The sequence below is a fragment of the Caloenas nicobarica genome, chromosome 2 (assembly GCF_036013445.1).
Source record: "Caloenas nicobarica isolate bCalNic1 chromosome 2, bCalNic1.hap1, whole genome shotgun sequence".
Classification (NCBI taxonomy): Eukaryota; Metazoa; Chordata; class Aves; order Columbiformes; family Columbidae; genus Caloenas; species Caloenas nicobarica.
In genome coordinates, this window is record NC_088246.1 from 48,318,280 (window position 1) to 48,343,362 (window position 25,083).

At 36.8% G+C, this 25,083-nt stretch overlaps 1 protein-coding gene across 4 annotated transcripts in view; it reads right to left on the reverse strand.

Annotated features, from left to right (window-relative positions):
* ULK4 (unc-51 like kinase 4) overlaps positions 1–25,083 on the reverse strand; it is a 240,662-nt gene that overhangs the window by 85,009 nt on the left and 130,570 nt on the right. For all 4 annotated transcript variants that reach the window (XM_065628834.1, XM_065628835.1, XM_065628833.1 and 1 more), the window contains exon 31: positions 6,827–6,932. In XM_065628834.1, the coding sequence (XP_065484906.1) occupies positions 6,827–6,932 (106 nt within the window). The remainder of the gene's footprint in view (positions 1–6,826; positions 6,933–25,083) is intronic.

A 25,083-nucleotide genomic window follows, 5' to 3' on the forward strand; every position in this document is an offset into this window, starting at 1 on the left:
TATTTTCATCCTTTTCAGATGGCTGTATTGTTGAATATCACAGGATGACACAGGTTATTTTCTCCTCAAAGAGTTCACTACTACCATGCTATTTTGACATGATTTCCACTTATCTTTTATGATACCAGACTTCTAAGTTTAACCATGTGATGTTATACACTTCCACCTGAGTGACTGTCATTTTGGGTCAGAAAAACATGTCTTAATACAGTTAAAAAACATTCTGAACTTCATAGCATCATAGAAGATTATTCTTCAGGCTCAACCACCACTGACTTCGCATATAAGCTGTAACTCAAATGAATGTAGTGACACACAACTACTATCTTTACACGTTGGTAGAGACATCTGTGTGCTCAGGAGCTGAACTAATTACTGCAGTACCAGCAGGGAGCCGTGAAAGGGTTACGTTCTGCACAGCAGAAGCTGCAAAGCATACAGCTCCTAACGGAGGGCCTTTCCCTGTCACATCCAAATGATACAGAAGCAACATCTGCAGCTACTCAGGCAGGATGATACAAGTCTGTCTGCATTTATTTTCCATATTTTAAAATAATTTCTTACTTTACATTTTTGTTAACTGGGAGCATTTTGTTTCTAAACATTGATTAAGTACAGAAAAATGTATTTAGGTTCAAGCCATATTGACTTCTCTAAGGTATTCTCCCTGCCACTTTTTCCATCCAGAACCACAACACATTGTATATGAACTAAGCTATATATTTGCTCAGGGTGCTGTACAATAAGCAGGTATAAAGTACTGTAACAAAACAACATATTTTCTGTCTTTGGTCACTGAACAAATATTCCTATCATGTAGCCTGCAAAAGTTTTGCAGAAAACTTCTGCCTCCTAGGAAGAAATGGGGGGTATTAAGGAATGAGCAAATGGCTCCAGAACCAACGTGAACCTGTGTCTGATTTTCTGATTTCTGCACAGACTAAGTCTGTGATTGGTTTTGTTTTCTCTGGGGGGGTGGAGGGGTGGGGTTGTTTGTTCATTTTGTTGTGGGTTTTATTTTTTTTTGTTTTGTTTTCATTTAAAGGCATATTAGTTTAAGTAACATATTCTATAAGATTTTATCACTACTGCCTCTCCCTTGCAAGTCAACTAATCCTGTATGGCTAATCCATGGTCCTTTTGATCATTGTCTTAGAGGGAGTTAGTTTCTCCCACCTTGGAAGAAAATCCTGCAACTTTGAAGCCAGCTACTCCAGTAACTCACTCGTATTCCTAAAACCAAAGTCCCATGCACTGTCACACCAACACCTTCTCAGTGTTTTACAGTAGCTCAGACTATGGCTGCATAGCTGGGTGCAGCAGGGAGGGAGACCAGAGTTGCCAAGTTAGTGCCGTCTGCCGCCTAATTTGGTGAACGCTGACAATTTAGCAGTTGATAGAGAGCTGGCTAGGAAGCTAGAAGATGATCTTAAGAAGCATGCGATGGGCAGCATAATCAAATGTCTTTTGGAGACTGAAGCTGAAATACAATTATCTGTGAGGAAGTGAAAGGCAGGAGAACATCCTCCAAAGATTTAGACCCCAAAGGTTTCTAACTTGCCTATCTAGAGACCTCAGAATTCATTGTCATTTACCTATCATTACATTGCAGTTGTGTGTATATAAAAGACTGAAACACTCCTTTTTTGGTGTTTTTTTTTTTTTAAAGAAAAGGTTGAAGTTGGATGTTGGTCTCATGAGTTCCACTTTTTGGATATACAATATTTAACAGACTTTAACAATATAACACATGAAGACATTTGAAATCTAATTAATCTCTCAACATTTGACTCAAAGTCAAAGCAGTGGACCGCAAGATGAATAATACCTCACCAACGAAAGCTGATCTTTCTTTCAAGAGGTGCAAATGAGTTATGATGATCTGACTACAAAGCTTATTTCAGATCTCTTCCTTTTTAATAATTGTCCCTGCTTTAAGCACCTAGTGTGCCTTCTTAATATGATATTGAATATAACAACTACTGTAGCTGACATTCTACATTTTCATCAAAGGTCCCTCCTTAGGAACTTCAGTTTCAACACAAACTGCCTGAAGTACCATGTACTAATAGGCAATGCATTTTTACAAAACTCAAAGACCTTTAAAAATTGTTCTAAACCCCACATTTTCCAAAACCCTGGCACCGCTTTGTCCTGTGTCACCCAACTATAAGCATGTGCTACAGTGGGAGTTGTTCCCATGCACTGACTGATCCTGTGTGATCATTACATAGGTACCATCCTCAGGCATTGACCAAAACACTAATGAACTCAGTGGTTACAAACCTAAAAGAGAAGACTGCAGATATCCTAAAAGCAAACGAGAAGCGAACAAAGAAAAGAACAGAGGGATATACTAATTTAAATAGATCTTTACAGGCCTATCAGTAGACCTCAGGATACTATATATGAGTTTAACACTTTATAATTTAATTTAATAAATGCTAATGGAAATAGAATCCACAGAAGAGAAGGTTTCACCTCCATCAGTAAGGACTCCACTTTGCTGTAAGTAGCTCCACTTTGATCATGTCATAACTTTATGATGAAAGGAGGAAAACTGTTCAAGAATGATGCTGCTCTTACATTTATATTCTTTAGTTCCTACCTGAAGGTGAAATGATATATTTTGGTTATTTGCAATTTAATTTCCATAGGGACAGTCCAAAATAATACATTGCAAACTTTTTTTAAAAAAAAAATTTCTAATTTGGAAATTTGAGGTACTAAAACTCCTGTCTTTCTGTAAATGTGTAAGTACATATTTATATATTTTGTACATGTCATGTATTGCACTACTCTGTTTGCTGTACATTAGCCAGGAACATTCAATTGATAAGCCTACTGCCTTTCCCTAAGCTATAGCACTAACTTGTGTCTCTCTCCTTTCCTCACCTATTGATTATTATAGAATAAATACATACTTTGTATATTTGGACCTCTATGCTCTCTCAAGTTACTTTAAAATTGTCCAATGATTTCAAAAGATGGGGAAAGGGAGAAAAGTAAGAGGCAAACAGAAGCCAAGACAGAGGGAAGGAGGGTAAGTTTCATATTCTCAGAAGATCGTGCTAAAATGACCAATATTGTCTCGACTTTTTAGTATCTCGCCTTAACTACTCACAAAAGACTATATATTAATCCCAGTCTCCTTACTGAATTCCAGTCTTAGTAATTAAACTGAATCATATTATTCCCCTCTGATTATTAAATGGAAATTGTCATTAATGTTAGCAGAGCTAGTGTTTAATAGCTGATAACACAAGTACAGGCCATTTTAAATACCCACTGCGACTCTAGTTGCACGTATTATTCTCCATTTCTCCTTTAAACGTTACAAGTGGCTATCATTACATGTCTGATGTATTGTCACACAAAAGGACACAGTTCGGGGGAGGGAAAAATTAATGCTAGGCAACCCACCCTGTATGCAAGTTGCCAAAATGCACAACCGTTATCACTGTTATTAATATGAAATGACTGAAGTAGTAATAAGCAAGTGCCATCATGCAAGACTTCCTTGAGAAAGGGGTAAGCTGCAACTGATTAAAAAAAAAAAACAAAACACCAACAACCAAAAAACCCCCAAAAACCACACCAAAACCAAAAAACGACAAACAAAAAAAACCCAAAACACAAACCTGTCACCTAATAGAACTCCTTTGAGCAGGAGAGTTTTCTGAAGATGAACAGACACAGAAGGAAACAGTGACAAGGGTCTCTGAATGATCTGTCTGCAAAAATACTTCTTGGCAGCTGAGGAAAGGCATGCATCTGAAAGAAATCCTCATTGCTAAAATCTGAACTCCTGGAAACCAAAAAACTTGACAGGACTGTCCCTCTAACCTGAGTTTAGCAAGTATTTAAGGCTTTTAATTTCTAAAGCTCATATATGCATGAATTAATTATCACACTGTAATGGGGAAATAAAGGAAATTGATGACCCATAATACTCTGTCTTCAGCATTTTTTCCAGACAGCAGAATATCTCATGAATGTTGAATGCTTTCATTAACAGCCTGGACACAGAGTGTTAATAGGACAGAATAACATGCACCTTCAGCAAGTTTGAAGATGACATTGAAAGTAGTTGATGTGATGAAGGGTTGAGCCAACATTCAGAAAGAGCTCAAGAAATGGTCTGCAAGCAACCTCTAAAAGTTTAACAAATGCAAATACAAACTTCTGCGCTTGGGAAGGAATAGCTTAATGCAATAGTACAGGCAAAGGCTGGAAATTCACACCACGCAGCCCACCCTTCAAAACATCGTGGTTGCCCCCCCTCCAGATTTGCTCCTGTTAATGTCTTTTAGTTTGAAGCCCAAAACTAGACACAGAATTCCAGATGCTGAACAAAGAAGAATAATCACTTTCCTCAGTCTTCCAGTTAGTCTTTCTTATGGCAGCCCTGATTTGCCTTTATTGCTGCAAGGACATGTTGCTGACTCATGCTGAGCTCTTCCCTTTGGACTCCACTTTTCTTTTCTGCAAGGGGGAGCTTAGTGTCCATGTTATTCTCCATAATAGGAAAATCATTAAAAAATTACAAAGTAGAACATGAAAGAAAGTGGCAGAAGAAGTTTATGGTATTTTCTTGTAGGGAACACTATATATTTACTGTTGGTAATGAAAAGGATAAAAAGCCCTCCAGTTTGTATGGAATAACTTTTCTCCCTTTTTCATTCAAAGAAAATCTTACAGTCTACAATTACAATGTCAATACCTTCATAACATTCTCGCAAACCAAATTTCAGAAGTTCCTTATTTGACAATTAGGCCCTTAATTAATAAAGCTCTGGTCAAAATCCAGGTTTCCAGTACCCTGAAGATTAGCCAATGGGGAAAAGGAATGAGAGAAGATAAGGACATTATAGTGAGAGAAATTATTTTGGGCTGCTGTGCTGTTTTTCCTAGTCGTGTTGCTGAAGTTCAGTGAGCCCAAGTTAGTGTTATCCAATCACTAATAGTCTGAAAATATTACTGCAGTCATTTATGACATAGCACAAGATAAAAGACTTTAATAATGTTTCTATCCTACTTCTTCAATTTGGAAACTAGCATGATGGAAGAGATGCATTTTATTTTTGGAGCAGATGAGAAATGAAAGAGTACTGATATATTACCAGCAGCATAAAAAGTACATGGGAGCTTGTTCTGTGAGACAATAAAGAGGAGATATGTAGGGAATGGATGTAATATTGCCATGTTGTTAAATAGTTTTGCACCTAATTTGCCATGCAGAAAGGCAGAGCATATTACTTCCAGTTAGGCATGCCAATTACATGGCTACAGTGCTCATAGAACTTGAGCTAACTTCTTTGTACGTTATTGTGCAGTTTTAACAAGTTATCCTTTTGCAGTTCAGGTCAGTGCTAGCTTAGGATTTTGCCCAACACAAGCAACACAGCAGATGTGGCCAAAGAGAGTAGAAGCAGCACTTACATCTAAACCCTGAGAAACCCCAAGCAATTCTGAGTGCAGTAGGCAGTTTGCTGAGAAACAACCAAAGAATCACAATGCTATGAGCCATCCCTCTCCAGTCATATTTTCCTCTTCTTCTGGCCCTGTTCTCACACCACTAAAATCAGATCAGATCTATTTCAAACAGAGAGGAGACGCATTTTCTTTGCTACAGTGTCAAGTTTCAGTTTGTCTCCGGAGTGATGGCATTGTCCATTCAATCCCTTCAGAGTAAAAAGGACCATGAACTCAGGTTTCCCACTTTCCAGGTGGGTGCTTTAACTGCTGAAGTAATTACGAAAATGAGGGCATGACCACTACTGCAAATCTTGAAAGAGTTTTAGACTGGTATGTATTCTGATTTTTTTTTTTCCCCCAATACATATCTAAGGCAGATCCAATTCTTCAAATTTGCTCATCACCGTATCACCATCAGTGTTTGTACTTCAACCATTAATCACGCTAAGTATCATCTGGTTCCTCCTCTGATGCGATGACTAGACAAAACCTCATATGTCTTTTCCTAGAGACTTTGAAAAGGTTTTCTCTCAACTCCTGGCTTCACAAGAGGCTTAGCTGTCTCTTCACTGTCTCTCTATGCAAATTTCTTCCTTTTCCTTCTGGAGTATGTGATATACTGCTATGCCAGTAGTCTAAGTCTTTGATTTATTCTACACAAACAGCACAAAGAATAGCATAGGATCTGTATTGCTGAATGTCACCCACTCATGAAGGATGAAAAATAATAATGCTATCAACGTGCATACTTCTAAACAAGTTTTAAAATGTATATAGATTTCCAACAGCAGAAACTTTCTCTTCATTTTGTAAACCACAACCAATTTCATAATAACAGGAGTTTCAATAATAAAATATAGTGAAATGAAAACATGGAATGGTTTGTATACTAAGACTCCTTAGTCAGTTTGAGCTCCATCTCATTAGTCTATAGTACTACGCTGGAACAGAAGCTAGTGCAGAAATATTCTACAACTTATCCTTTCACAGGTTTGAGCAGTGAGAAAAGGAACAGCATGCAGACTCTCTGCCTGCACTCTGCTGTTATGGTCAGAGCTCAAGCACACTCCTTTCCAAAGCCATATTCACAGGCATAATGTAACTTCCAGTCAGTAATACTTTTGTAACCACATCTTCGTGGAGCAACAGCTTTCTAGAAGTTAAAGTTACAATTAAATCAGTAAGGGAGGTAGATCAAGTAATGAGGAGTACCAGTCAGTTACAATGCACTTATCTAATAACCACTAGAGAAGACAAATATAAACAAGTTTACATTTTTACAAAGTGCCAGATATTACAATGGATTGGGAACGACCTATAGTAAGGAGAATAATTAAACACAACATACCTTCTTCAAAGAGTAACATCATGTTCGTGCTTTTGTTAGCAACCATGTTATTCAGTAAGGCAACTGCAGTTTGCATTGTATTCCCAAGTATACTGTCTTGGTGTTCCTGTAAAAACAAACAAACAAACAAGTTAAAAAACTACTATTCCCTTCCAGAAATGTAGTAATATAAAGGCAATACTCTCTCAACCCCTTAAAGTTCAACTTTTAGAACACTGGAAAACCAGCCAAATATCTTATATATTTGAGAATATAAATTTCAGGGAGCCAAAACTAAAATATTGGACCATAACTTCTCCCATGTTCTTTTGAACTGAAATAGCTCCTACTTCAGTCTAAAATTTTAGGACTTTAAGAAACGGCATAGAGCTGTATCAGCCCAATCTCTATGTATGCAGAAACAGGAACACTTCCCTTTGTATGGTGTTTCTTTTATTAACGGTATTGATTTTACTCTTTTCAGTTTCACCTTGATAACCTATAGTATGTCATAAAATCTATTTGTTGCTTTTGTTTGTATACTTTCATAACTATGAAATAAATTTCACATGCACATTAAAGACCTATTTCTCTATTGAATTGCATCACTCTTACGCCTTTCTTGTGCTTGATGATTGCTTCAGTGATTTTTCACAATATTCTGAGACTATACTTATAAGAGAAAGGTGTCAGGGTTTATAAATAAATTTACTTTGCTCTTCTGTACTTAATACACTTGCACACTCAACCTGAAAAACATGGATAAGGCAGTGCAAAATAAAAATATTTATTTATTCACACTAATGACAGTAATAAAAAGTAACTTCCAAGAAGCCAAAACAGGAGCAGCTTTTCCAAATCTAAGTCTAGATAGAAATATAAACCTGAATACATTTCAAATCTCCTTAGAAGGTTCAGGAAACATTTTGTCCAATTTTTCAGACTCAAAGCCAAATAGAAACATACAAAGTGAAAATAACATTAAGAAAAAACCTGTCACATTTCACATATTGTAGACTTCATATATGCCCCTAGGTGAGTTCCATGCTTCCCTTTCCCATCAAACCTTTCAGTATCCTGCTATCACTCAACTACTTCACTGCTGCAGAACATGCCATCTATCCTGATCCTGTCTGACAGTAGGCCTTGGAAAAAAGTTACATTTTAAGTTGAACAAGACACAAGATTATTGGTCTGAAGTTGGGTTAAGTATTTCAGACGACAAATGTTACTTCAGCCCATGAATACAGTCAAAGGAACACTCTCCCTGAGAGTTCCTTTAGGAGAAGAGCACCAATGGCCAAGAACAGTTTATTTTGTCTGTATCTTTCCTCAGGCATTTATCACCTTCTGTCTGAGATGTGTGCCTGAAGAAAAAACCAGGAGCAACCAATTCTTCTTTGAGATAATCTTATTGACCACCTAAATACCACAGCTGGTGCAGAATTAGGCTGCTTGACCATGAATCAGCAGCAATGACAAAAAATATATTTGACTATTCTTCCAAGAGTTCACTTCGAATCAACCTATGAATGGCATATTCAGACTGATATCTCCAGTTCATAAGCCATTTTTTGGGCTGAGTCAGGACTAACTCATCAGCACTGCCTCTAGGATAGGCTACACTGTTGGAATCCCTGCCTGGAAACATCGTATAACTGGTTGCAAGAAATTCGCAAGAGAGACACTCCTGATTTTTATTTCTTAACTAGTCTGATAAAAGTCAGGATACTGTGAAATGTATCTTCAATGCCACTTCGGAAATCCTCTGTTACAGTGGTATAAGGGGTCGTGCTATGTGAAGAACAAGTGTTTTCCTTTAAACGTTTAACTATTAAAGGAAGGGTTCTGACAAGCAGAGGCTCAGATGGTTGCTTTGAGAGCGTTAATTTCATTTTTCTGCACTGAAAAACTAAAATTAAATGCTATTATTTCCTGTAAACACAAAGAAATACACATGATAAGGCACAACACATTAGGAAATATATAAACATACACAGCCTCCTGTTCAACTTCAGGCTGTATAAGTTTTCTATTCATACTAGAGCACTTTAAACTGGATCATAAGAAGAGTCAAGAAAGAGTAGCTCACAGCCTTTTGAAGGACTGTAGTTTCCTACCAAAACCTATATCTATATATCTATATCTCTATAGCGCTCTCTCTATATATATCTCTCTCTCCAAGAGTCCCAAAGTTCTACTTACTTTACATAGCATTTTGAGATGTCATTTATGATTTCTATAAAGAGTACAACAAATATCTGTTCCTCTGAAAGTTTAAAATACAGCCTGATAAATTTAAAAGGAATGTTGAAAAGTATAAACACTACATTCTTCAAAAGATAAAGTAACCAATACAGAAAAGAGATACCATAAAGCCATGGTACAAAAAATAAATTTGAAGTTGTTTCCTACAGTCAGCTGAAGGGCAAGAAAAACACTTTTTCAAAAGATCAACAATGTAGTCGATCATCACTATGTCTTAGTAATTCTCTTAAAGAACATTTAGAAAACAGTATACCAAAAAGAATGACTATTCGTGTTATTAAAGATAATAATACACTGAAAATTAATAAAAGCAAAAAAAAATTCCACAAGTGCCAAAAGGAAAGCTGACAAATATTTTCTACGTACAATATTTCTATTTCTGCTCCGTATATTTGAAGTAAATGTCTTCTAGTAAAATTCCCTTTTGAGATACACAATTACAAGAGAAACTTGTAGTTGCTTATGATTGCAAGCTTTTGCATTCATAAGGTTAGTAACATTAAAATGAAGCCATCTTTGCTTTTAATGGAATCAATTATACCACAACAACTCTACTGAAAGACTAGCACTGATACTTTTACTTATATCAAAGCATATGTAAAAAAAAAACTTCTCTTACCCTAAAGCACATATCTACATGGCATCTTGAATTCAAGTTTGTATATTGAGGAAGAAAATGGTCTCTTAATGAATAAAATAATCTTACAAACTGTAAACTCAGCTGTACTACCAGAGTTTTAATGCATATATCATAGATGGTTTGTGACAAGATACAAGGCTCCAAGAAGTTACAGGTATGCTTTACTTATCTAAGTCATCACTGATTGCGGTTAGACTCAGTTTTAGAGGTTTATATAAAAATATTTACCTTCTCCATAATCTATCCAGGAGTAAAGCTGATCGAATTTGTGTGCACAGCACCACAGACTGTGGCCATTTAATGAACAGTGCACTTGACAGCTTTAATAAAACATAGCATTTGCCGGCAGAGATAATTAGAATCGAAGCAGCAAAATTCTAGTGTTTGGCAGCACAGATGAAACAACTTCATTAAAATGTACAGCTTCGGCAAATGAAAGGCAGGAAAGCACTGGACCCTGAAGAATCAGCCTTCTCAAAACTAATTGCTTCAGTGCTTAAAAAGGACAGCTATGAAATACCAAGGGCATAACAAGGAAATACTAGTATTAAAAAAAGGAACCACAGAAGATAAATCAGGCTTTTCAAATAGGACTGCACTGTATTTAGGCCATTAAACTTTTCATTCTAATTTTGAAGTGTTGTACATTAACAAAAGAAATCGGTTGAAGTCTTTTTTTAAAGCCAGTTAGGTAAGAGGGTGTGAATTAGCGAAGTGGGAGTAAGAATCTTGGCAAGATACTATAGCTTAAACTGCCATTTCTCTTCCTTTAAGTGGATTAGAATTTAGAACCGCACAGGCAAACTACAGTATTTTAATTACATTTTAGACAAGAAAACAGATAGCAATTGTGATTAGGAGTTACCAATTTGGGAGACTTAACATACATGGCTCCTACTCAAGCATCTAGGAATGCAGAAGAAAACACACTAAATGCTACATTTATAGATGTACAGTAATTAAATCAAAGGACCACTATATACCACAGTACTACTGCTCATTCAACATAATCAGAGTGATTAAACTTTAACTATAAAGAGGATCTTCTTCTCAGGCTTACATATGACTTATGAAGGAAAGTTCGGTAAATAAGGGGACATAACAAGATGGAGGTTTTATTTTTCATACACTAAACCACTGAAAAAAAAAGTTATAGAAATGAACCATATCCAAATTACATTTACCAAAGGATGCCATTTTTACATGATGTTTCTTTGGCACAGCACAGTTGAGACAAAATAAATCAAAGCATTGATGCCAACAATGACCTATAACAAGAGCACAGTTTAATCTTGCATTAAACCTAGGTTATTTTAATATACCATATTATATTTTATATGTGAAATAGAGGATCTGAAACTTTTCAGGACATAACGGTAGAACTCTTCTGTATGAAACGGTATTATCAGCATGCAGCCTGCAAGGGACATTCACGACAGCATGCACACTGTTCTTCAATCACAAAAGGAAGCCCACTGAGAAACAAATTTAATCCGGCTACATATGTAGTTGGCTAATCTGGTCTTTAGCATTTTGTGGCTTTTGATGCATAAGACCAGGTAATACTCTTTTCTATATTGATGATCTAAGTCAGAAGTAAGAACAGTCTCTTGCTACTCTGCTTTTCAAAAATCAGCCTTTTGCAGAAGCACAGACCTAACAGAGCTAATATTGCCAAATATGTTCCTCTGGGTATGGTCATACAATAAGGACCAGGTACTAATCTGACAAACAATTTCTGGAATAATCCTGCTTCTTAGATGTATTAGAGCAGTGATATATTCAGTCCACACATGAAGATCAGAAATCTTGCAGCTCTCCCAGAAATTCCTGTTGGAATATTGGGGGGAAAACAAAACAAAAAAATTCTTAGTCATCGAGTACTTAGACAAAGACAATCAAGGAGAAGGAAACAGTAGTAATTTTGAAGAACTGATGAAGGAGAAATGATACTATTAATAAAAGCCTAGGATGTCAAGTACCAGCCAACAGAAAGCAGCAGTGTTAGTCTTAGATTTTATTCTCTTACCCACTGCAGTAGGCAATGAAAAATTTTACAAGATTCTTTGAGAAGTACGTCCATTTTTGAGAAGTACCTCAATTTTCAAGTGCATTCTCTTCCCCATCCTTAAGTTCAGATTTTCAGAGACCTAACAATCTGTCTTTTTATTCTGAAACTCATTTGTTACTTCCTTTTCAGTTCCCCAAATTCCCTTTTACGTTGGAGACAAGCGTGCAATTTTATCTGTGTTAATGGTCAGAATCTCGTGAAGCATAAGGAGGAAAGGTGACATTTACAACAGAGCTCTGAGGAACATTGCCTCTGTAAAATGAAAAGATGAAATTTGTTACTTTTAGGAAACCAGCTTCTGTGAAGATCATACAAGTACATCTTTTGTACAACAAACATTAAGAACTGAAAATATAAATAAAGCCAGTGTCCTTTCTCTCCTCATTTTATTCCAAAATCCTGTGAGAATACAACTTAAAAGAATGGACATGTGAAGAAGAGCAGTATTTTTAACACCACCTGTTAATAGGGTAACTACTTTTCCTTCTTTAAGACAACCACTTCATGTTTCAAACTTGTGGAAGTTGAATAAACCATGCTAATCCAGAAAGAAAAATTTAAGTAGAGAGGTAAGGATTAGAAAGCTGTCCTATGTAGCTAGTATGAGATTTCTAAACTCTTTATAGAGAAGAACACTTAAATCTGTTCAGAATTAGAGGCAGACAATCTTAAAGGTTATTAAGAGAGAAACCATATGAAGTCTTGTCATCCTTTCTATTTTATACATGATGAAGAGAGATGCCGGAATATCTATACACTTTTAAAATTAACATATAATTTTTATAGTGTAAACTACTGAAGTACCAAATCTTGCATAAGAATTCCTTTTTGTCCTGGCTTTTGCTTTTGCTTTGTATTTATCTGACAAAAAACCCCCCAGCTATTGGCATGAAAGTTTCTGTTAGTCAATTTTCGGTGAATTAATCAGTCATATCGGTGGAAAAACAAAACAAAATAACCACTAATGGTCCGATTCAGTGAAATTCATGTACTTTTTTTTTTTTTTCCTAATTTTTGGACAAAGGCAGGATAAATTTTTTGCAGGACAAAGCAGAAAACAATAACCAGCCATGCAATCTTACATTTAGTGTTACAGATGAAGTGCAAAGGAAATCTCTAAATGCACTGCCATTTCTTCTTCCTACAGAGTTACATCTACATTTCTGGCACCAATGAAACTTGAAAGCTTCTCCTTTTGTTCCTGAAAACCTTAGTGAAAGAACTCATTCTCAAGGGACATTTTCTTTATTGTCAATAGAGGGAGCCTGAGAAGACTCCTCACTCAGAGTCAGGCTCCTTCACAGGGAAGAACTTCCTATAAAACCATTACCCCATTACCTAGAAAGAAGTATCCAAAGCAATTCGTTTCCTGAGTATTAAAGCTATTCATTGTGAATAACACTCAGAAACTCCCTCAAAAGAAAAATTTGCTCAAGACTGAAGAGACTTTATGGAAAAGAAGCTATACACATATCTTACTCTGGTGAATTAACGTTTCTCATATCAAGGAAGATACCAGTGCCCTGGAAGTGTTCAATGCTGGTATGTTCTGAATCAATGAAGCTCTAGAAGTAAGTGATACCACCACAGCAGTGACTTAGTATTTAGTATCATAAACCTGTAGATGCCTGCCAGAGATTGATAAGGATAATGGCTCAAACATTGTGGCAAAACCAGTTCATGCAGCAGCAGGAGACATTCCAAGGAGCAGGACATAGGACATTCAGTATAAAGTGAATTACGATGTACATATCAACGACAAGCTAACGAGCCACACACAAAGGCCGGCTGAGTGATACGGGAGGTGGTGGGCGTGCCGGAGGGCACATATCTTCACCTTCTGGTATGCCCAGCATGGCACAAAGGGAAAAGATGAGACCCTTCCAGGTGGTCCAAGACTTGTCAAACTTCCACAGTCACCCTCCCCCCAGTCCCAGACTTTTCTTTCACAATAACACCTCCACAAAAGACCAAAAATTACACAAGTGGGCAACCCAAAGGGCTACAAAGCCCCAACTTGTGCAAGCACTGGCAGCACCCACCCACCATCCTGAGGACCACTCTGCCCACCAGTCTCACCACAGAAACTGAACAACACACTGGAGGATGCCGCACATCACTGGATCTGAGACTATGAACTCCATCACACATAAAGCGGAGCCATAAGGATGGTGAAATCTTTCTCCTTTCTTTCTTATACTTCTATTCTTTTACTGTCCTTTTTATATGTAATATAGTAACATAAGATTTACAGCCCCATATATGCCGCAAACTTTTTATGTTTACCAACTGAACCTACAATAACATAAATCCTTCTACCACCAAATCATATACCAATTGGGCCAAGCTGCAAAATAAAAGCCTTTTGTTTACGGTCCTTAAGTGCGTACTGTTTTCCAACCAAGGGGACCCACGATCCTGAGTCACTTCTCCCTCTGACTCAATGCCTTGGAGAGTCTCAAGTATCGGTGAGGCATTTGAACTGCAAAGTCATTTGGAAGCTGCAATCAACCATTAGACCCAGAAATTTCCATACTGAAATATTCACTTCTCAGACTTGAGTTTTCAGCATTAATTAAAAGCTAGTTCTCAAACAACTTCAGAATGACAGATACCAATCAACTGACATATTTTTTTCCACATGGATTTTATTTTGATGTAAAAACCACTTTGCCACTACAAGAAAAGAAGCTGAGATGAGTTTGGGGAATTTGCTGGTGACATTTTTAATTTAGAGAACATAGATTCATTAAACTTGTCCAAAGGATCATATTAAAATTTTTGACTGGAAAAGGTTTGAAGGGCTCAGAATAGAATTTCTGCTTAAAATCATAAAAAGAGACATATGATGAATAGGGTACTAAGTTAAGGTGCTCAGGATACTGAAAATTTAGTTTCAAGTTGTTGCCAGACAGGCCAAAAGACCTGACCATGAGGCCTATGAGAGACTTAGAATTAGGCGAATACTAAATGAGTTGTCTAGCAGCAATTAACTTTTAATTGTAAAACAAAACCCATCCAGTAATTGAGAAGTCAGCCACGGACAGTTGAGTATCTAGTGGTTACTGCCAAATTTTGCGGACATGCTTAACCTAAAGTAACCTTTGCTTATTATAATGTCATTTTAATATTACACAAAAACATTCCTCGTCATCGAAGGCTACCTGCCTCCAGGAGAACACCCTTACTCACTGAGCACGCACAGTAAGAACAGTTTTATAAAACTTGTATGCAAATATTGTAACCAATCAGCCCTACAGGACTGCCCTGAAGGTGTGTGTACAGTGATAAGATTTTGTATAAACGATTGAGACTTTTGTCTTACTAGTATGCTAGTTTGATCTAGCATCCAGACCTGTACAACTCTGTGATAAAATCAATATCTCAGTGTGCAGAATTTGGCTCATTTGCATGTACACTGGGTAAAGAACCTTGTTTTAGGGACAACAAAGTCTGCTGGAATTGGGCTATGCAGGGATTTGAACACTGGTCTCCTTAACTCTGCATTCCTGAATCCATCATCAACTGTTAAGGAATGGGCCTTTGTCTCTTCTCCTTTCTCTATAGCTGAGTAGTTGTTAAATGAGTAGCTGAAAGGACAAACTGAGACTGACTCAGCGATTATACTGCTTACTGAGGTGTGCAACATACAGCTTGAAATACCTTTCCCGACATTTTCCCTAACTGGGAAAACAAACAAACAACAACAAACTGAGGAAAGACTAGACTTTTCTGAGGAAGCAGAAAGAGATGGGGAAAAATATCGGTTGTCCCTCTTAATCTCAAATCGAATGTTTTATTCTTCATAGTCACAGACTATGTGGTGCTGGAGAAAAAGGTGTTGAATTAGAAGCTATGGACTGACAAAGAAACACAGAGAAATTGAACCTGTCTGAATGAGGAAAATATGCTTTTTTCTTACCATAATTTAGCTGGACTGAGGGGATATATAGCCATGCTGTCAGAAGTGGCCTGAAAAATAAATCTACGTACTTAATTTTTGGTTTTTACCCTTTCCTTTATGCCTTCTACCCCAAAAATACTTTTTAGGTTGAAATGCATTGGTTTTTCACACATCCGGCTTTGCTCAATCTGTAAATACAGAAAATGTTGATGACTAGTTTATTCAAATTATATTAAACTTGAAAACAAAGACGAGCTGTCACATCCAAACGAAGCACCTGCTGAATCTTCCATTCATAGATTCATGGTGTAGCCTCATTACATTTGGCATCTTCTCTCTATTTTTTTTTGGGGGGGGGGGGGGGCGGGGGGGAGGGGTTATCTATGTAGTTAATTACTAGTCTGAAAAACATTAAGAAATTATCTTTCTTTTTTTTTGAAGGCAGCCTGTTAATCTCAATCTTGGATACCTGTTGACAGAGGTTTTGCATTTTCCCAAAGAGACGTGCGTTTAGAAAACAAACATACTCAACAATCAGACTTTATCAGCTACCAACATGTCACTCAGCTTGAAGTACACATACTACTGCATACTGATGTCCCAGCAAATTCATCTCCCAGCCTTTCCCCACTCAAGTTATTCCTACAGCACCAAGCTATATCTTTCATTAGTTTATACCTCGACACAATGCCACAAGGCAGGCAACAGGGGAGCGCTACCATTTTCCTCCATGAAGAGACTGGCAGAAGTGCTGAAGTGTAATTCAGCCAGCATTATTATCCCGTGAAACAGAGTGCATCTCACCTTCTTGTCCTGGGCTTGGATAGACAAGCAAGTATGCTCTAAGCAACCATATTCCTACTATGACACAAGGCAAGCGAGGCAAGAGAAATTATGAACTGATTGCTGCAAGTGAAAATTCTATGTAGCAAAACACTGTGTTTATTAACTGTAAATAAAAAATGTTAAGTAACTCTACTTATCATGACAGTGGCTTTTTGTGGTGTTATGCTCAACAAACATTAACTCTCAACACACAAGTTGTTTGCTTAAGAGTGAAATTCATGTATACTCTGAAGAAATATTATAGAGATTTTATTTGGCATGATTTTTCTTTGCTTAATATTCATGGTCAAAACAAGACAGTCCATGATTGGCCCAGCAGTTAAATTACAACAACTCCCTTTCAAATCACCAGCCTCCTCCCCTTCTTCTGACATTGCAGAAGGTTACAGAATTGGGTACCTCCTCCACTTTAGCAGTATTGTTTCCAGATGACTGAACACTGAAAAAAAGTGTAATAGATGGTAAACTCAAATAGATGTTTGGTTAGGTTTATTTTGTTTTGGTTTGTTTGTTTTCTAATCAGTCAGTTAAGGACCATGAACATTAGCAAACCTTTACTGTAATCAAATTATTAAATACTTACAAATCCAGGAAATGAAAAACATTTTAGGTATATTACAACATCTCTATGAGTTAGTGGTATATGACCTCTGCTCTCAACTCCAGCTCAAGTTAATGTTCCCTGCTAAACAGTACGTGTATTACATAAACACTTTCATACCTCATGTATCACAGTGTTATCTTGGCACCCATTGAAGAGCTCAAGGATGAATGTGTGTTTTTCTTATGCCAAGCTGTGTATATGAAGTCCAAGAATAAAAAGAACTAGGGTAAAAGTGAAAAAAATAATGATCTGGATAGAACTGAACTATCATATGGGGGCAGAGATTCAGAATTTGAAGGCAAGATTACAATTCATAATAGTCCTAAGTATGTGTGTGCCACAGAGATTAAAACACTCTTAAGTGGATTTGATATGCATATATAAGCTAAATAAGACTTGAAGTATTTGCTACCTCTCTTAATGTCAGTTTACAAAAATAAGTATTTGTGAAACCTAGGCCTAAAAAGATGTAGTGTTCATAGCCACCGAAAATGTCACTGCTTTCACAGAAACAAGTCAGGTCCTAAGAGCCACATTTGGAAATATTTGGAAGGAACAGTTTGGTTTCGTAGCCAGATGGTTTCTAAATTGGAACAAATTCAAAAAAAAATAGGAAATACATGTTCGTATTCTATGTAAATACTAGAATAATGCTTTCTCTTCTACACGCAACAAGAACAAAGCTTTCTCTTATCCAGAAATCTCTGACAAAGATCTGATCCACTCATCAGCCTAACCTGGTGTCTAACAAACAAGCCACCAACCTTATTCTTTAATCAAATTCTGTGCAAGGTTAACATGATTTTCCTTTATTGCTGTTTACCAGAAGGAATTGCAGGTAGTTAGGATGAAAAGCTTAAAATAATAAGTCTAGAGACTAAAAAGACAGAACTTCAAGGTTAAATGATGGTACCTTCTCCTTACTTAATTGCTCTAGGATGTTGCTGCAGTTTCCAGACTCCACAGACTTGGCTTTTAAATTAGTTCTGCCTGTGGCAGCAGAATCAAAGATGGCATACACATCTTGGTTATGTTGGTCTGAGACAGAAATTACATTTTTTTCCTTTCATCATGATGTTTATTTATTGCTTTATTTGTTTTCTTCCTGTTTTGTATTTAATACTTTACCTGTAACCCTAGAAAAAGTGAATATGATGTTCACTTTAGTAGGTCATGTTTCAGGTATGTATTTTAGCAAAATACTTATGAAGTGACAGCCTCATTTTAGCTCTATAAAATACTAACAGCATGAATGCAACAGTCACAGAATTATATCCTCCAGCCACTAGATTTCATTGATATTGGAAGACAACAGTTTCCTCAGCCAGCAGTGGTCTGCCAGTGATGCTTGACTACGAAGGAGCATCTGAACCAGAACTGAAGGAAGTAAAATGGAAAAATGACAGCTAACAAGAATGGTAGGAATAATAGTAACAACAGTAATAATTAGTATTATTATTCAAAACATGTTTGCAATGTGATGTTTATAATAATATATATTTGTATGTGCTAATAGATTACTACTCTTACGCATTTAAAATGGTATCTAAATTAAAAGTGTAGATCTAGATTAAATATAAAGAATGAATTATTTACTATGAGGGTGGTGAGACCCTGGAACAGGTTGCCCAGAGAAGTTACAGATGCCCCATCCCATGGCAGGAGGGTTCGAACTAGATGATCTTTAAAGGTCCCTTCCAACCCAAACCACTCTGATTCTCCGATTTAGTCACCTGAGTGACAACATCCATGTTCTCACATAGCAGCTACTATTAAATAAAAGACAAAACACAAACAGTTCTCATCACCTGGAATATTCAACTAGGAAAAGACAGAAAACAGAAATTACTTCACTGACTATATAAAAAAAGTATAGCACAATGAATTTTGGAATGTCCTGAGTCTTCCTTCCATGGCGGCAGCCTGAACAGTGCCAGGTAGTAGGCAGTTGGAAAAATTCATGGTTCAGATATATTCAGCACTACAGGGGGAGGAGCTGGTACCCCACTGGTACTCCCTGGGACACTTTTTGTGCACTTGCCCTGCACAAGCCAAGCACCACTTCTGAAAACACTCACTTTCCTTTGCTCTGAAGGCCACTCTGGCAATTCAAAGAGGAGCCAGGGCACAACTTTGGGTTTAAAAGCTGGTCCTGACTTGAATCTACAAGAATACAAGGAAAAGACACCAATTCTGCTTCTCGTAAGCATTTGCAAAGCAGTATCAGATGCCATGATTTAAAAGAAAGTATACCTCTTGCTGCTACATGTGATCTCACTCATATTTTATTCCATTTTCTAGGAGATTAACAGATGGATCAAAAGACAGAGTCAGAATGACTAACATCAGTAAAACAGGAAGCTCTTCTAAACACATCCTACTTCTTTCTCAAAGACAGAGGAAGTTATTCTGCATTTTATTGTTACTATTATTAACAATATGTTGAACACCATTTTTTTTTTTAATCTGCACATCTTTCCAGGTTAATCTCCAAATTATTTATTAGGTTTTATTTCTTCATAGTCTCACTCCACCCCCTACCCCCAAGTCATTTATATTTAGGTGCCTACATATTGATTCAAGAAATGAACTTTAGAAATACAGGCTTAAAAATTGGTATAGGCTACAAAAATGCACTCTAATTAACATATGGACATATTCCAGTCATCCATTTGTGTTTTCTTCAAGCACAGTTTCAATTCAAACCTTCCTGCTTTTCATGGCTGTCAAGGAATTTATCTCCTGGAAACATATGAGATACACTATGAAGGCACTGGAAACATAGTGCCTTCAACTCCCAAAAGAATGACCTTTTTTTCCCCCTTGTGTAGCTCATTTGAGTGGTAAACAGATACTAAATGATTACATGAGAATTTGTCTATTCCTTTAAAAGGGGGCAGGATACATCAAGAATATATACACACACATAAATATACATATACACACAGATTTTCTCATAATTTTTTTAACTGTCACATACAAAATTCAAATGAAACTATTCTAACAACACTGAAAAATGAATTACTTGAAAATCTACGGGTTTTTTAAAACAGAGCCAGATTGCCCATTCCCTCAAATGCTCAATACTTTAAAAAAAAATGTTCCCAGTCTGCACTGACACACTCTCCAGGTTCTCACACTACCTGTACCCCACAGTGGTTCACTATCTCACATGAAGTGTAGAGGACTGAAGTTCTTCTATTTTTCCTCATTTTAAGTGAAAATCCAGATCATCAGAAGCCTCTGCTATGAGGAAAATTTAATATAGACAAACCGAAGCAACTTCATCAGTAGATGGTGGGAGCTGCCACTAAAACATTTTGCCTAGTAGGCAAAATACTTATTTCAAGCTTCAGAAACCCAGCATGAGCCATTCCTTCTGGGTGATTCTGAACTTGGGGTCTGCACTTGGCCCCTTTCCCTAAGGCATTCCCCATTAACAGGCTCCTGACAATCCTGAGGCCTGCCCTGCTCCTCAGCCTCCCTTGCCACTTTGTGCAGAAATTTCACCCTGAACACAAGAAACCTTTCTTGGTGAGACTTACATCCAAGTTGGAAATAATATCATGAAACACTGAAACAACCCAAACATCTCCTCCCTCAAATAAGACACTCGAGTCTTGAAAACCACAGAGCCATGACCGGTTCCTCTCAGCAAGGTACTGCTACTCTGCCCAAGTTGTCTACCAACAAAAAGCAGTTATATTCTCATATGAACTGAAAAGGAGATGGATATTTTTAGATCAAAGTAGCATTTTGATGCTGAGAGAGGCATAAAATATAATTGAGAACTACATTTATTATCACTAGAGGCTAGACAGAAATTTTAGCCAGTATACAATGCCATGCAACGTGTCACTGCACTGTAAAAGGAAATAATAAAATTGTTTTAAAAAATTGGACCAGTGCATTAAGACAGCATCGAAACATGTTTTATATGAACTGCTTAAAATATTAATTTGGTTTTAACATGGAGCCCTAGTAATAACTAAAGGAGTTAATTTTTTAATTACTCATAATAAGACATTTTACAGTTATTAAGGTAACTATATCAGTATTTTACTTCATTTCATTCAACCTGTCCTCCCTGAATAGCTAGTCGTAGTGAAAAATGCGTACAAAAGATGTGAGAGGGAATAAAAGGATGAAAGAGGAAAACAGCTAAAATATATCTGAAAAGCTGGTAACAGAAATTTTACAAAAGCCAGGGAGAGGAGAGAGGGTATCATTAGCCATTTTCATATCCTAATGGAACATGCAAGTTTCAGTCTGTTACTAAGAGTGGATCTGTGGCAAAGAGCCCAAATGAGGTCTGAGAAAGGATAATGTACCTTTAATGATTGAAATAGCAAGAAAATTAAATCTAATCATGTTTCATTAAGCATACTCTAGCTCCCATTTTTACTAAATTATTTTATTATGATTTCCCAACTGTCTGTTGAAATAACCTTTTACAGCAATTTAATTCACCATCATAAACAAGTCTCATTTCTCACAATGAAATCCCCCGGGATTAGTGAGAAGAGATGGATAAGCTAAAGCTTGCCAATCCTGCAGCCACTAAGGTAACCACTCAGGGAGACAAAGATTTTTGTTTTCCTATTTGTGGCTGAGATCATTAAGATATAATTAGAAATGTATTCATGAGTAATAGAGCGTCTGTTATGGAGATACCATTCGCCCAACAAGCATCTCCTATACCAGTCTTTAATAAGAAGGGCAGCAGGCATAATCCCCACTTCACTCTCTGGAGAGTTCTGCATTAAATGGACTGCATTAGACATCCCTCTCGCTCCCCCTTTTTTAATGGAATCTTATTCAGGCATCCAGTGTTTTCTCAGACTCCATTGTTACCATCAAAACTGCTTTCAGCAATATGCTCCTGCAGTGCCATCCAGATGTGAGCCCTAAAGATAGCTACGTGCCGTGAATTTAAATCCTGTTCCAGAACTTGTTACAGGGCAAGCAAATGTGGAACTTCACAATATATAGTAACAAATTAATTGGGCCGTTTACACAAAAATCCTTGGCTCTCTGCAATAGTGAAAGGAGCTATTGACCCTGTACGCTTCCTTTCTGCTTGCTGCATACTTTACTCATTTGAGTAAAGTAACTGAAAGAAATCTGTTTTGTCCTTGTACATTATCTAAGTGATTGTCAAACTCTGTATCAAGTCATAGGACATCACAATGGAGAATTAAAAGCAATATCATCCACCAGAAAGTGCTTATGTCTCTGTTATAAACATCAATTTATGGCTATCACTTAAACTGCAGAGTGAAAGCTGTCAGCCACTGGATTTAGCATCATGATTTTTGAACAGGTTATTATTTCATTTGGTAGGCAGGAGTTTGAAAGGAATCAAGTAAATGAAAAAGAAAGAAAACACTTCTAGGGTACAATTTTGCTTCCTATGCCCATATGAGTAGTAAAGAACTGCTTGCTCAAACCAAGCAAGGGGCAGAAACTGACCCTTATATTAATAATACAAACAGGGGACTTGAAAGACAAACATAAGAGAAAACAAAAGAGACTACTGAGATTTCGGCCGACTCTCTGAGATGATGCTACTGTTATAATTATAATTAGAAAGTTACACTGGGTAAACTAAGATTGGATCATGGTAGGCTTAATCTCTTTGCATATATTTGACTATAAATCTATTTTAGCAAAACAATGATTTTTAAGCTTGCCTATAGAAACTTTTTATAAAACAAAACATATTTAGAAATTACGCATATAAGACAATGAGGAAATGACTACACTTAAAACCAGAAAGTTGAAAGCAGAGTATTAAGATTTAAATTGTTGTGCTTTGTGGAAGACTGATATTCTAAAATCTAATTATCATCCCACAATATGAACTCTTCAGGAAGACATTAACATAAGGAATATATTAAACATGACTGAAGCCAAACCAGACAAATTTCTAGATAGATGATCAGAGTTCAGAAGCATAATGTGGAACTTCTGCCAGCCAGAAACCATTCAGGGACATTCAATATTCTTTTACAAGCTCTATTGTGAAGCACACAATGGCTTATTACCTTAGTCATCAGAATGCAGCTGGTCAATAAACATTCAGTCAGCAACTGCCACATTCCTACACCAATATTTATTTAGATGAGATTAGGAGATATACCTCAGTCATTTGAGAGATGAGATAATGTCATAGTAAAATGCCGGTCACAAGATCAATAACTCTTGCTCTGAAAAAGCATGCAACTCAGCCTTAATTCAGTATGTATTTTTTCCTTAAATACTTTCTCTGACCTGATATTTGCATTTGCAAGCAGCAGTAAATTGGCAGACTGGTCTTAATCAGCCTGACAAACACAAAGTTTGGGAGGAATTAGAGCTTGCTTAAATATTGCTTCTACAGCAAAAATAATAAAATATTTAAATGTAGAAATTAATCACCTTGGGTGAACATTTTCACTGATGGAGATTCATTTCTATACGACGCATTTAAAATTTCTCATAAAATTCACACAAACTATATTAAGGTCAGGATTTCTCCCAGTAACTTCTAATTCATAGGGGACATAATTTGGTACTAGACTTGTGAAGATAGCTTTAGGAAGAATCATACTCTGCAGCACCCGTGCTTCACATATTTGCAGGATTTGCTCCTTTTCATGAGGTCTCCACGTGCCCTTTGGCTTGCTCTGTGACTTAGCGACTGGCCAAACTCGGGTGGGAGAGAGGGGTGCAGGGTTGTACCCCAGCCAGGCTTGGGCATCCAGCAGTTACAAACATGAGCAGCGCCGTCAGGTCCCCAAAGCTGTCGTCCTCCTCGCTCCCTATTCCCCTGCTCACCATCAACTGACACGCAGCTCCTGGGACTAGGCACGTTTTTTCTCTTTCCTGTCACACAGTCCAGTATGAAGGAACACTTATCGGGTCACAAAGACATAGAGATTTCTAATGTAAATAATGCCACGTATATACACGTATGTTTATTTTATATGTATACACTCATATACTTATATGTGTGTGTATATATACAAACACACATATATGTGAATACTGCAAAATTACAAACTGATTATAGGAGAACTAAATAAAATGAAATGTGTCCAAGGTGTGGGCACTGTAAGACTGTGAGAACGAGGAAAAAAGCCTATAGAATGCAAGGCGAGATTTACCAGTTACTGATAAAAGTGGGGGAGGACAAAGGATGAAAGATAAATAATTTGTTTAATTTTATTCACAGCAGAATGAGCTACTAATTCAGAAGATTAACTGCTTTTGCTGCATTATTTAAATTAAAATGTAGGTGAAAAGCAGCAAATGCTAAGGAACATTTGGAGGAAAGGGGTGTGACAGAAATAATGTGGTTTCTGAAGATGATGATACCAGTTAAATCTCTAATTAAAGGAGAGTGCAATTATTCTTTTACCCATCCCCAACCACCTCCCAAATATTTTCTCTCTAATAAGTGTGAAAATTGTCCAGTTATAATAACTGAGTAAGAAGAGCTTTAATGTAACACAAATCCTGTGGAAACGTTCTATGTTAAACATTGAGAGCTCTAAAACTTGTTCACAGATAGAGAATCTGTGTGTTTAGAGGGAGACTGTATCTTAAGTTGCATCTGAAATTTACTGTACATAAAATAATACATATGGTGGGAAAAAGGTCCTAACTTCATATATGAAGTAATAAACTCAGGTTAGGAAACACAGCTTAATGATAGCTCATCCACTCTTTGAATACTCTACTCTGGTCCTACATCTCAAAAATTATATGTGAAAATGGAAAATATACTAAGAAAGCAGCAAGAATGATTAAAAATGTGGAACAGCTTCCATTTAAAAATACTTAAGTAATGATGGCTTTCAGAAAAGTGTTTTATCAAACTGAGGGGGAATACGTAGATTCATAAAACCACTGGTGTCATAATTGCATGAAAATCCATTGTTGGCTGACTTTTTGAATAAAT